The 14,627-nt window shown below is 42.9% G+C and overlaps 1 protein-coding gene across 1 annotated transcript; it reads left to right on the top strand.

Moving 5' to 3' along the window:
- Nucleotides 1–21: 21 nt before the first annotated feature.
- Nucleotides 22–14,308, top strand: LOC125483779 (retinol dehydrogenase 12-like). Its single transcript, XM_048600441.1, has 4 exons — nt 22–178; nt 9,295–9,413; nt 12,315–12,483; nt 14,287–14,308. The coding sequence occupies exons 1-4, from the start codon at nt 102–104 to the stop codon at nt 14,306–14,308; spliced, it is 387 nt and encodes a 128-aa protein (XP_048456398.1). The 5' UTR covers nt 22–101.
- Nucleotides 14,309–14,627: the final 319 nt, after the last annotated feature.

Here is a 14,627-nt window from a genome sequence, read left to right as displayed (position 1 = left end):
CGGACGGCGCGGCCCCGTGCATTCTGGGGGTTGTAGTCCCAGCCGCTTCCGGTCCCGGGGATTGCCCGAGCTCTTTCCTGCAGATCATTCACTCACTGAAGATGCCGGTCTTATTCACCATCATTGGGATCTCCGCAATTGCTGCTCTTCTTCTGGCCGCATTTGGCCCATATATCAGGTCAGTATTTTCGCCTAGGGATTAATTCAAAGCCCTTTTTGGCTCTATAAAGATAAAGTTAAATTGTATGTAATTTTACAAATTGTAGGCAGGCTTTTACTTATCAATGTGGGTTCCAGTCCCTTGATCGAAAAATGTTACAATTTGTCACGAACACATTGGGAGTTCAGTTATATTCGTTAAATTAATACGCGATACAGAATACAGTTTTGCGAAATCTTGCTTTATATGAATAAGAAGCAAAATAATTGGGTTTTTGTACATTATTTACAAAGTAAGCTACGGTACTTTGAGGAATCGTTCTACTTTCCAGCACAATCAATTAGATCTTGCCGGTGTATTTTAACCATCTTTTGTTTTCTTGGCTGAACATTTGCTGCAATTAAATAAATCAACCCATTCTCTCTGTACCCGAATAAAACTTCGTTTGTAAAAATAAAACCTTTCAAAGTGGTCATTTATATAATTAATATTTTGTTCGCAGAAACCACTGCCCTGTATTGTATAACCTTTGCAACGTACAGCATGCAGAAGGCATGGACTTAGCACTGATCGGATCATGAGTTTCGGGGAGGGATTTCAGCTACCTCTTACTTTGATTGGCTACTTGCTGTTTCGGCTGATTTTCAGTCACTGCTTTTAGGATTAGTTCCTTATTAGATCAAAAGTGTTTCAATTGAAGCTTTAGCTTGTGAAAGATGTTATCTAATCTAAATTCTTATCCTTGAACCTAACTACTTTCAATCGGGATCTTAAACTAATTAGCAAAAATAATCTTGATAAGCAAAGCCAGATCTTACAAATGGTTTTTTTTTCACGTTTTCACATGAACCATTTAACTTTACTGCACGCTCTGTCCGGCAGAATAGGTGTTGTTTTTCCACACAACTTTGGTTTTGTACTGGGGAAACTATTAATGCAGCACCATTTATTATGTAGCTTGGGAACTCCTAATGTTCAGTTTTCTGTGATTAAGTACTGAACAAGCTGCAAGAGAACGAGTGGGGGGAATCTTATAGAGATCTGAATAACATTGGCCATGGTGAGAAATCTGGGAAAATAGCATGAGAAGTGAGGCAAGGCAATTTTCAAACAGTTTTGAGATTATTGCTTGGGAGCAGCAAGGTGAATAGTAAGAGGGATTAATGCTCATTAAGTCTTATTAACAATGACTCTTGCCTTATTAATAAGCATTCTTGCCTCATTAATATGCATTCTCACCCCATTAATAGGAATTCTTCTCCTTGCCGCAAGAAACCAGATGCCAACAATTCCCGTGAGCCTCCATCTTGGATATCTGGCAACAATATCTCAGCTGCATACGCCCCACACACAAGGACGCTAGCATCCAATATGTGCCAGCCTCTTGGGACTACCTGAGGGGACTCAGATTCCATCCTCCCACTGTACTAGGCTGCAGCTCAGGCTCACTGGGTGAGTGCTGAGTGCTGAGTGCCTACCTGGATGCTCACAGCATTCTCTGTCTTGCCTCTTACCACAGTCACAAACCCAGGCAGCTTATTTTACTGGTCAAGGGGGCAAACATCTTTCATCATTGTTATGAAAAGATGGCACTCGCACCACATGCTAGCAATTTACATGGCATACACACAGCATGTGCTGCAAGCAAATTCCCATGTCTCAGTTGTAGGTGAAGTGGTGCTTATTGATGTCTGTGGATACAGCTGTCAGTCAGGGGGTGCCCAGCAGAGGGCAGCCTCCGAGATTAGCCCAGGGCTTGGTCACGACCACGCGTCCAGTCAAGGTGCTCTTAGTCAGGGATCTACGTCTCTGCAGACCAACGAGTGGGTCGCAGTCAGTCCTGTGGCTCCTTAGGGCCAGTTCGGAAGCTGTCACTAATACAGTCAGGAAAATCGGGCAGGTCTGTGGCCACGGTGTTCAGGAGTGTCCAATTACTATTTGAGAGAAAATTGGTGACACAAGTAAATGAAGTCTCCGATAGTAAGGTGTAGAGTGGATGAACACATCAGGCCAAACAGCATCAGAGGAGCAGGAAAGCTGACGTTTCGGGTCGAGACCCTTCTTCAGAAAAAAATCGGCAGTTCCTACTACCTAAATGAAGTCTCACATTTGTTACATCGTGCAGAGAATGCCACTAAATCTGTTTGCTGGTGTAAGCCTATTTAAACTGTCACACGAAGGTCAGATATCAGTCCATGTGCGTGTTCCGGGGTGGGGCAGTCGTGGTTCTGAGAAGCTGCTGTACCTTGCATGCAGTTTGTGTATGCAGTGTGAACATCACAGTTAAAATGGTATCTCCAGCACCACTCAGCATCACTTGTGCAGGTGGAGAGACGTTGATTTGACATTGCTGGCCTCTGTAATCAAAGTTTGGCTTTGCTGACCATGTCATACAATGTTTGGGGCTTGGAGGTGAACAACATACAGTGACACTATGTACAGGGATCACCTGCACGCCTGTCTCTGCAGTGGATGGACAATGTGGATAGAATGCTGTCACCTCTTGAAGCTGACAGCGAGTGCTCCTCAAACAGTGATGTCCAAGCTCTGGTTTTACCTGTCAGTGAGGCCCCAAACATCGTCTTCCTGGAAGCCCTCTCCATCAGAGTCCCATAGGCTTTGCACCTCCTCAAGTCCCTATCCAAACTGTCTATACACTTCTGCACCTGCCTACCTGACTTCCCCAGTATCCTGAGTGGAGACCGTAGAGGGGTCTGTATGTGCTTTCTCTGGCTGGGGGTGCACTGACAGTGTCCTGTCTCCATGACGCACACCGTCCTGACCATGGGTGCAGCTGGTTCCTCACAGCATACTTGTACTCCTGCAGTCTCTGGGCAAGAAGAGCCATTATCTCTCACATATATTTCTGCTGCTCTTTCTGGTTTAATTCACTCGTGGGACGTGGGTGTTGCTGGCTGGTCAACATTTATTACCTGAGCCTAGTTGCCCTTGAAGGTGGTGGTGAGCTGCTTTCCTGGACCTCTGCAGTTCACCGGCTCAGGTTGACCTACAATGCCCTGAAGAAGGGAGTTCTGTTCCTCCTTGTGCATCCTGACCAAGTCTCTGCTGACATCACAGGGCTTTCTCCAGCCTAATGCTGAGCAGGGGTCTGGTCTGCGGTGGTCCTCCAGGTGTCAGTCACCTGGGGAACTTCTCCCTTGGCTAAGCTGCAGTGACATGGCAATGAGGTACCCATCAGCAGGTTTTCCTGACTGGAATCTGGCTGACGCTCCCACACAGATGTTTGTGCCTGAGCTGGTGGCAGTTACTTGAAGCAGTTTTGGCAATTTGCAACCTCATCTCCTCTTGAGAGGTGCTGGCATACAGACGGAAACAGACCTTTTGGCCCAACTTGTCTGCACCAACCAAATATCCTGAATTAATCTCATTCCCATTTGCCAGCATTTGGCCCATATCCCTCTAAACCCTTGCTATTCGTATACCCATCCAGATGCCTTTTAAATGTTGCAATTGTACCAGCCTCCACCACTTCCTCTGGCAGCTCATTCCATACCCGCACCACTCTCTGTTTGGAAAAGTTGGCCCTTAGGTCTGTTTTATATCTTTCCCCTCTCACCTTAAACCTATGCCCTATAGTTTTGGACTCTTTATACCCTGGGGGGAAAAAAGACCTTTGCTATTTACCTTATCCATGCCCTCCTGATTTTATAAACTTCTATAAGGTCAGCCCTCCGCATTCGACACTCCAGGGAAAATAGCCCCAGTCTATTCAGCCTCTCTCTATAGCTTAAACCCTCCAACCCCGGCAATATCCTTGTAAATCTTTTCTGCATCCTTTCAAGTTTAACAACATCTTTCCTGTAGCAGGAGACCAGAATTGGAATGCCTTTCTTACAGCCAGCTTGACTGCCAACACTGTGGACATGTCTTCTGTACTTGTAGGACACACTGTGGACTGTTTTCTCCCAGAATGAGAGAAGAGGATGGGTTGAGTGGGATGGCACAGCTGTTAGTCCCGATGCAGGTGGCGGTGAGGTGTTCCGAGTGAGTGGGCAGGCAGCGCAGAGGGCATTTAGAGTTGGTGGATGAGATCGCGTGAGGGTAAATATTGCAGTCAATATGACACTGGTAGAGCATGAGCCTTGGTGAGAGGTGGGTCAGAGATACAGAGGAAAAGTGAAGCAGCCAAGGCAAGATGGTGACACTTACCCTGGCAAAGCCTGGTCATTGACCTTGTTCCTGACCTTGGGCGATCCTCCAAACTCTGGAGACTGCACTGATGCTGCTGGTGAGCTCAGCCCAGACTTGCAGGATATGGGGTTTTCGTATCCTCTGCCAGTCCTGGTCTGCAAATAGCTCTTGTCTACCATGTGCAGGCCAAATGTTATTTACTATGCAGGGAAACTTTAGAATGCCTGTGCTTGTCCTGGCACACACTGGCCTTTTAAAGATGGCACATGTGCCAGGGATGCCAGTTCATTCCAGGATATCTGGTGTGTGGTAAGTTTTTTTTTTATGGGAATGTAGCGAAATGATAGAATTAGGTTATTGGGCAAGAGGGGCACTATGGTGTCATGGTCAATGGTGAATGAAGTGAGTTTCAGATGATACAGTGAGCTGTCTCATCAGGCCTTGTGGAGAGAGACCCTCCAGGAAACTCGACAAAGTTGATACTTAGCCAAAATATGGTAAGTTTTAGCCCATTCTCCATCCATTTGTTGAATTCTTTCGTGGGATGTCGGTGTCACTGGCAAAGCTGGCATTTGCTGCCCACCTCTAATTGCCCCTGAGAGCAGTTAAGAGTTAATCACATTGCTGAGAGTCTGGAGTGAATTTACCATGCAGGGAGACCAGACCAGGATGGTACATTTCATTCCCTAAAGAACCAGATGAGTTTTAACAACAGTTGTTAGCTGTATGGTCTCTGTTATCAATTCTAGCTTTCAGTTCCAAATTTTGTTAGTTCAGTTATATTACCACTGTACCATAATGTCCCCCACTCCTGTAAGTGACAGTCAACAGTTCTGCAATAGCCCACATACCCTAATAGTTTGTCAATGTCTGCATTCTAAAATCCACAAGTAAGATAGGCGTGGGTCAAGTTTCATTTCTGTCAATCTCTCAAAAATAAAATTGAAGTAGTAAACTTGATTTTTGGAAACCAGTAGGTCTTTTTCAACTCGATTATTCAGTGCACTTCTGGTCAGCCCTCATTTTCCACCTTAAATTTGAGACATGTACGACTCTGCTGCCCTCATTCAAATTTTCTCCAAATGTCACTCAACCATTGGCCCAGTAAGGTGACAGTGGTTCCGTGGATCTAGCACCCCATCTTCTCTCCAACTGGCACTATACCTACCAGCACCCTACTTACCTGGCATCCTACCCCCCCCCCCCCCCCCCCCCCCCCAACACCATCTGGCACCTACCATTCCTACCCTAATGTCATACACACTTTTTGCACCTACCCTTTAAGAACAGGTGTCACAGTGGCTGCCAGCACTTCTACATTTCAGAATCTGAAAACTGACTGCAGTGAGAAGAGGAGACAATTTGTCTTCCTCTGACAGTTCTACATGAAGAAAGAAGTGAGAGAATGGAAATATGCTTTGCATTTCTGAAAGAGCCTTGAGTGGAATCTCCTCTCAGAATGTGCATCTCCCTTCTTTGGTAAAGAATGGCCAGAATAGCAATCTGCATGGGATTGCCTCTCCCTGGAAAATCTGGGCCAGTGTTTCCAAGATAGTGTGTTGATAAGCAGCTACATTACAGTCAAGCCTGAGATTGAGCACAGAAATTTGTGACTTTATTGAAGTTACTACAAAATGATTTAGCTATGGAATACCCTCTGTCATACCTTTGCATTTCACTTTTGTAAGTGTTTGAAAAAATACTGAGGATTTTACATTATTAAGATTAATATTTTGGAATGCCATTTTAATCACCTTCTTAAATAGACAATCTTAAGTTCTTGTCTGCTGAGAAGTAACTAAACCGTTAAAACAGGTAGCTAGCATAATTTGCAACTGTGATGCAGTTTACATCAGCTCAAGATATTTACAATTGCCTTTTGTTAAGTATATTTACCATTTTTGCTTAATAAATTCTACTTTGATTCACTACACCTTGTGACATAATTGCAGGACAGACTAGAAAGTTGTGTAGCACATGGGAGTCAACACTGAACTCTAATTAGTTTATTCTAAGATGTACATATGCAAATGTTATTACACTTCTCTCTTCTTAAATGAATGTTACACAATGTTCAAAATTCCATATAAATTATATACACCTCCTCTTTAGAGATCTAACTTAACCATTTGTTTCCTATTCCTCAGAAGATGCCTCCTTTCTTAATTCAAACATTCAGAACTTTGGAGAAGGACCTTGACCATCTTAGCCTGAGTCTTAGGAGAAGTTTTCTCCAACCAGGACTGATTTTTGATCTTGACCTTCAATTGAATTTTCCTGTTCATCAGATATGTCTCTCTGACTATAACTCATAACCAAAGTGATTTCAGGCACAATTTGAAGTAATTACTTGCATTGTGTTCATCCCAACTATCCAACTCCTCAGACTCATTTGAGTCATCTCCCTCCTTCTTCCTGAAACACTTGCTCTATTTTCTCCTTTAGAGCCCAGGACACTAGATGAAGAGTTCAGTAAAGTGGTCTGGTGTTTCTCTGAATCCAAATGTTGGCCTATTGTTCAAGACAAAGAATTTTGAAACTATTTTTTAAGCAAGAAAAACAGATTGTCTGACTGCTGGCTCACTGGAAGCTTATCCAATCCAAATTTATTTGGTTAAGGAATTTCACAATCCTGTCCTTGTCACCAAATCAGGCAGGAGTCAACACCAAGTAAGGGACAAAAAACAAAAAAAAACTGCAGAGGCTGGAATCCAAGATAGACAAACAGGAGGCTGGGAGAACACAGCAAGCCAGGCAGCTGGAGGAAAGGAGCAGTCCACGTTTCGGGTATCATCCTTCTTCAGGACAATCCTCCTTTCCTCCAGATGCTGCCTGGCTTGCTGGGAGTCAACGCCAAACTCGAACCAGTTTATTCTGGTCTATTGATATGTACAAATAACATTTGTTTGTAACTCGTAGGTCAGCTCAATAAAACGGATAGAAGACTTTCCACATCAAGCAGATGTTCACCTGCACATCTGCCAATGTGGTATACTGCATCCGCTGTACCCGGTGTGGCTTCCTCTACATCGGGGAAACCAAGCGGAGGCTCGGGGACCGCTTTGCAGAACACCTACGCTCGGTTCGCAATAAACAACTGCACCTCCCAGTCGCGAACCATTTCAACTCCCCCTCCCATTCCTCAGACGACATGTCCATCCTTGGCCTCCTGCAGTGCCACAACGATGCCACCCGAAGGTTGCAGGAACAGCAACTCATATTCCGCTTGGGAACCCTGCAGCCCAATGGTATCAATGTGGATTTCACAAGTTTCAAAATCTCCCCTCCCCCTACCGCATCCCAAAACCAGTCCAGCTCGTCCCTGCCTCCCTAACCTGTTCTTCCTCCCACCTATCCCCTCCTCCCACCTCAAGCCGCACCTCCATCTCCTACCGACCAACCTCATCCCGCCCCCTTGACCTGTCCGTCCTCCCTTCCTAACTCCCTACTCTGATGAAGGGTCTAGGCCCGAAACGTCAGCCTCTCTGCTCCTATGATGCTGCTTGGCCTGCTGTGTTCATCCAGCCCTGCACCTTGTTGTCTCGGATTCTCCAGCATCTGCAGTTCCTACTATCCCTACCTACACTCACCTTTACTGGCTCCATCCCCGCCTCTTCGACCTTAATGTTGCCTTTTATGTGGTTCCTGTGAAGCATCTTAGGAGTTTCTTCTATTTAACAGCATTATATAAATATGCAAGTTATTATATAAGCAAACAATAGCAGGGCCAAAAGAATTGCAACATTTCTACTTAACTATCAAGGGTTTACGAAACCAGAAGAAAATTTTGAGAGCTACTAAGAGCCGGCGACTGCTCTTATTAAATATGCCACTTCCTCATCTCCAAGGCTCATTTTTACATTAAATGGTGCAATTGCTTGTCATTTATGTAACGAAGGTACAGTCTAGACCTTTGTTACAAGTGTGCAAAAATTGCAGGCAGGAACATATTACCACCTATCAATACTAATGTTCATTGACCAAGCCTGAAGTTTCATGATTAAGACATGTCCCCTCCACTCTGCCACACACCAAATGTAATCGCCAGGGAGACCCCTTCATTTAACGGCTTAGTCAGCGACGGGGAGGGGTCGGAGTGGCACTCTGTTCCCGGCGTGGAGGAGCGGTCTCCTGGGGTTTTGTCCAGTGTTGAGGTCACATCAGCGATCCGGCTTAATTTCCAACAAAAGCTTCCGGCCCAGTGTTCCGACGGCCCGATGTGGCGTCTTCGTCAGGTTAGCGATCTTTTTCCAGCGGCGCTTTCTTTGGCAGATGCTTTCGGCCTGGCATTCCTACGGCCCGGCGTGGCATTTTTCGTCCAGGATGGCAGTCGTGTCCCAGCAGCTGTTTTCTTCAGCAGACGCTTGTGGCCCGGCATGTCGGCTTCATCCCAGCGTGGAGTTCTCCTCATGGATTGATGGTCTCATTCTGGCTGTGTGTTTCGTCTCTTGATCGGCTTCCTTCAAAACCAGGAGCCATTAAATGAACTTTTTTCTTAAATTTACTTTTTATTGTTGCTTATGACTTCTGTCATTAATACAAGCGCCACAGTAAGGTGACTTAACACTTTTCATTGTATTTTTCTTGTAAAAGTACACGCAACAATAAATTCTAAATTTTACAGAAGAGTGGATAAAGAACCAAAAAGTGGAAAACAAATTCCACTCTCATCCTTTCAGGCGATCTGAACCAGTCCAGGCTTACACTAGCTGTTAAATAATTACAATTCATTTTCTGTGTCCCCAGTGCCTTGCCAATGATTCAAATTTGCTGTCCCATCAGATCATCATGCCAAAGCACCTCATAATGCAACTATCTTATTCATTAGTCTCTGAGGGTTTGTGGTCATGCTTTAATAGTAGGGAGTTTCAGTATAGAATGTAAGTTAGGTTAGTTGAAATAAATAATGTTAAATTGACTAAACTCCATATTTTTAGCAACTGCACTCAAAAATAAAATCACGCTTTCCAATTGTTTTGCAGGAGATGTGCTGGTGGTGGAGTGTGTACATCCGATGCAAGGCTAGATGGAAAGACTGTCTTGATTACTGGGGCTAACACTGGGATAGGAAAGGAAACAGCACGGGAACTGGCACGGAGAGGTAAGGTATTTGCTGAGCAATTCTTGTATCAGTGTAGGAGTACTTAAATATGACAGCAAACATCTTTGCACCTTATTGTGGACAAGCAAATCCTGATGCATTCAATGTCTTTAAGCAGTGAAGTTATAGAGAAGATACAAACACCCAGTTTTTTCTCTGGTAGAGATGTTACCATCATTGAAATGTTTGGCCTTGTTTATCCAGATAAGTGTCAAGGAAAGTTCCAGACTTTTATCTGCCTCTGATTGTGCATTCTGCTCTTTTAATCCTATTGCATTATGGGTTGAAAAGTATTACTGTGGACAAGATGTGAGCTATTTAAAAAAAAAACAGCAAAAGTTTTTTACATTGCACCCAATGTCTAGTTTCCTATCCCAACACTATTGTAGTTATCTCCTTTCACGACATGCTGACAAAGCTGAGTCAATCAGGCTGAACCTCACAACCGTTACACAGCAGGAAACAAGCAGCACAGTGGGCTAAATTGTAAAGCCTGTAACAGCCCTAGCATGAAAAACTTCAACATTTTTTTTTAAATCTCTGACTACTGTAGAAACATATAAACATAGAAACTAGGAGCAGCAGTAGGCCATTTGGCCCCTCAAGCTGGCTCTGCCATTCAATACAATCATGACTGATCTTCTTTCACAATGCCATACTCCTACATTCTTCCCATAACACCCGAGGCCTTTAAAATATAACAATGTATCTATCTCTTTCTTGAATACATTATGACTTGGCCTTCAGCTTTCTGTGGCAGAGAATTCCACAGTTCACTACCCATTGAATGAAGAAACTTTTCCTCAGCTCAGTCCTAAGTGGTCTATTCAATATCCTGAGACTGGACCCTGGTTTTAGACTCCCCCAAACAGTGAAAACCTGCCCTGCCCTGTTAGAATTTTATACATTTCAATCAGATCCCCTCTCATCCTTCTGAACTATTCTAAGTGAATACAGGCCCAGTTGAACCAATATCTCCTCATACAAGAATCCTGCCATCCCTAGCGAATATCTGCTGCACTCCCTCTATGGCAAGTATATCCCTTCTTAGGTCACGAGACCAAAACTCCAGGCAATACTGTGGGTGTGGTCTCACCAAGACCCTGTAAGACGTCCCTACTTGTGAACTCCGATTTGTCAGCCTTTAGCTCGAATATCTTTCCCTGTACTTTTTCCCCTGGTGACTGCGATTGCTTTAAGTTCCACCCTTTCATTCACTTCATGACTTTCAAGTGTCTGAGAAGTTTTGTAAGTTTTATACGGTGAAAACACGTACAAAAATACCTATACAAAGATTTCATCGTTTCCTATCTTCTCACTGTCAGTTCCCTTGAGTTACCCTCTAGAGAATCAACATTTGCTTTAGTTACTCATTTCCTTTTCAAATATTTGTAGAAACTCATCTTTTTCTTTTTACTATTACCAACTTATACTCTACTTTCTTTTTTTATAAAAGTTAGTCATTCCTGTTTCTTAAAATCTGTCAAATCTTCCACCACTGACCTTCACAAATTGTATCAGTTCCTTTTGATTTGATACCACTCTGCTTTATTTAATCACAGATGATGCATCCTTCTCAAAACGTCTCTTTCTCATTGACAAAAACTTATTTTCTTAAGTTTGCCACTGCTTCTCTTCTGTCCTGCCTTTTTAACTTAGTTTCCCAGTCTGCTTTAGCCAGCTCTCTCTTCATACCATTATATTTGCCTTTATATAGTTTGGAACACTAATCCTGATCCAATAGCCCACCTACCAGTCTGGGGTGGTGCCTGAATATTGGAAACCAGGCCCTTGCTCCCGTTTTCCTCACCTGGGACATGAATTAGGGATGAAACCTGCAAACCTCTCTGGTCAGTCTAGCTCAGTGCCATATGGGCCTGTACGTTTATATTCAGCCATTGGGGAAAATGAGAGTGCCATTTTCATACAAAATGTGGGAACATGCACCGAATAAACAGGAGAGCCAAGGATCTCCTCCAAAGGGTGTGTGCGCGAGTGTATAGTTGAGATACAAATCCTCAGGCCATTCACAAGTTAATAGAAAGTTAAAATCATGAAATAAATGAGCTAATCTTGTATGCAGGTGTTGTTATTTATTATGATTAAAAAATGTTTGGTCAGTTATTCAAACAATAACATGAGGTTGCAGGGTTTCTTCAACAAAGAGCAGAAGTTTACTACACAAGACGTAAAACAACAAAAAAAAATAAATTATCTAAATGCACACAGTTAGAAAATCAACTTAAACCATCCAGCAGAACAAAATTTCAACTTAGAAGGTACAACCAATGCATTTAGCTTCTTTTTTCCATCTTGTTCTCGAGCTGGTTTTCAAACTGACATAGGCAACTGTCTCTGGTATGGAAACCAGCTACTGTAGAGGTAGCAGCAAAATCACCTCAACCCAGCTATCAAAACATGCCCTTGCAGTAATATATCTCACACTTCAATACAGGACCGAACTACATCAATAGTACCTAAAAATATGATTTGTTTTCAGAATCATAGAATCTCCACAGTACAGAAAGAGACCATTCAGCCCATCCAGTCTGCACCGATCCTCCAGAGAGCATCCCCTACCCTACCCAGTAACCCTGCATTTCCCACAGCTAATCCACCCAACCTCACATCCATGGACACTGAGGCAATTCAGCATTGGCCAATCTGCCTAACCCGCACATCTTTGGACTGTGGGAGGAAACCGGAGCACCCAGAGGAAACCCACAGAGACACAGGGAGAACGTGCAAACTCCACACAGACAGTCACCCAAAGCTGGAATTGAACTTGGGTCCCTGGTTCTGTAAGGTAGTAGTGATAACCTCTGAGCTACTGTGCCTCCCATTCTGTTAATTAGCAATCATAATTAAAGCAGGATATCCTGTCCATTTGATTCTTCACAGGTGCTCGAGTAATCATAGCCTGCAGAGATCTGACCAAGGCAGAAGCTGCAGCCCATGAGATTCGAAAAGACACTGGGAATAAACAAGTCATTGTTCGGGAATTAGATCTTGCCAACACTGAGTCTGTACACCAGTTTGCTGAAAATGTCATTAAAGGTAATCCAACAAAGCAAATGATATCTTTGTCCCATTTGCTGCATATTTATTTATTCAACTTAGGTTACTTAAATGATCAAAGAAACTGTGAAGTATCTTGCTGTCTGTATCAAACGAGAAATCAGGCTGGGCTGCTAAGGGCCACGATGGATAAATTGCAAGTTAAAGACAGCAAAACAGCAGAAATATTGAATGGTCACTTTACTTCCATATTCATCAGGAGGACTAACAAAATTGACTGGATAGAAGAATAAATCAAAAACAAAGCAAAGATCTGTAGAAATGGGGAAGGTAAATGAGATAAACATAGAGGGGATAAAACCCTGGGTAGTCCAGATGAATCAGATTCATGTTTCTTCAAAGAAGCCAAGTACACTGGCAATATTGTGAACAATTGTCCATAATATATCAGGATGTAGAAGTACTTGAGAGGGTACAAATGTGTTTTACTCAATGATGCAAAAAACAAAAGCTTTTACTGTTCACCTCTCAAATGATAACTGTGTCAGGTCGCCTGATATAAGGTTTTAAGATTATCAAAAGGTTTGATAGGTAGATGTTTCCAGTTATGGACAGACCTAAACTAGGGGCTATAAATATGTCAGTCACTAATAAATCCAATGAAGGGTTCCTGAGAAACTTCTTTACTCAAAGAATACTAAGAATGTGGAACTTCATAGAATTTTTTTTAGAATTCCTACAGTGTGGAAACAGGCCCTTCGGCCCAACAAGTCCACACCAACAGTCGGAGCATCCCACCCAGACCCATCCCCCTATAACCCACCTAATCTACACATCCCTGAACACTACAGGCAATTTAGCATGGCCAATCCACCCAGCCTGCACATCTTTGGACTGTGGGAGGAAACCGGAGCACCGAGGAAACTCACGCAGACACAGGGAGAATGTGCAAACTCCACACAGACAGTCGCCCGAGGCTGGAATTAAACCCGGGTTCCTGGTGCTGTGAGGCAACAGTGCTAACTGCTGAGCCACCATGCCGCCCTTTCTACCGCCTGGGCAGGTAAGGGAACAAGCATAGATGTATTTAAGGGGAAGATAGGTAAATACTGAGGGAGAAAGGAAAGAAGGATATGTAAACAATGTTCGTCAGAGAGAAGTTTTAAGAGTGCCAAAAATCAGTTCAGCTGAATGGCCTATTGTTTGTGCTGTGTACTCCATGTACTGTTTTTAAACTGTGCAGACAGTGAAGAAGTTTTTCTAGGATTATCATGCTCCATTTTAAAATACTAATAATGTTTGCAGCCATGACTAGATTATTGTTTGAGCTGAGAAGTTTCTTCAATGCTTGAGCTATCCAGGGCTACAACACAATGTCATCTACTAGTGCTGCTGCATAAACAGAAGGCACATAGAATTAATGCAAAGGGATGGAGGAAATTAAATTAAACAAATATATTTTATTCAATCATCTAATTATCTGTTAAACAAGCAAACAGTAGAAGGCTTCAGCACTGCACTCTCCAAAACAAAGCATGGCTTTTGTCACTAAACATGGAGGTGGAAAAGCACAGCAGGTCAGACAGCATCCAAGGAGCAGGAAAGTCAATGTTTCAGGTCGAAATCCTTCGTCAGGGTCTGAACTTTCCTGCTCCTTGGATGCTGGCTGACCTGCTGTGCTTATCCAGCTCCACATTTATTGGCTCCAGCTTCCAGCATCTACAGTCCTTACTGTCTCCAAGAAGCATGGCTCTTAATCCAAAATTGTTTAATTTAAATTATTCAATCAAACATGTTTCAGTAGCGAATTTATATCTTTGTGTTGTTTAATGTTACCTCATTCAAATTATTGCAGCTTTAACACTGAAATCAAATAACCAAGAGTAGGGATATAAATATTGTTTCAAAAAGTTTGTTTAACCTGTTAAAATTATACTGGTTAACTGTTTAAACATTAACAGGAGTGTTTACTAATAAAATACCAATACACTTTTTAGTTTGAATTATGCACAAATATGAAAAAGAGCAATGGGTAAACTAATATCTTACATAATATCTTCAAACATTACTCATTCCTTTCCAAAAAAAAGGACATTATTTTTCTGCAGCATTTTTTTCTATTCTGTTTTAAACATTAACTCCAATATATTATTGGCAAGACTAACACTTCTCAGTTAACAGTTTATGTCTTATAGA

Source organism: Rhincodon typus, chromosome 8, assembly GCF_021869965.1.
Source record: "Rhincodon typus isolate 14 chromosome 8, sRhiTyp1.1, whole genome shotgun sequence".
NCBI lineage: Eukaryota > Metazoa > Chordata > Chondrichthyes > Orectolobiformes > Rhincodontidae > Rhincodon > Rhincodon typus.
Note: the sequence above shows the minus strand (reverse complement) of the source record. Positions and strands in the feature narration are given on the sequence as shown.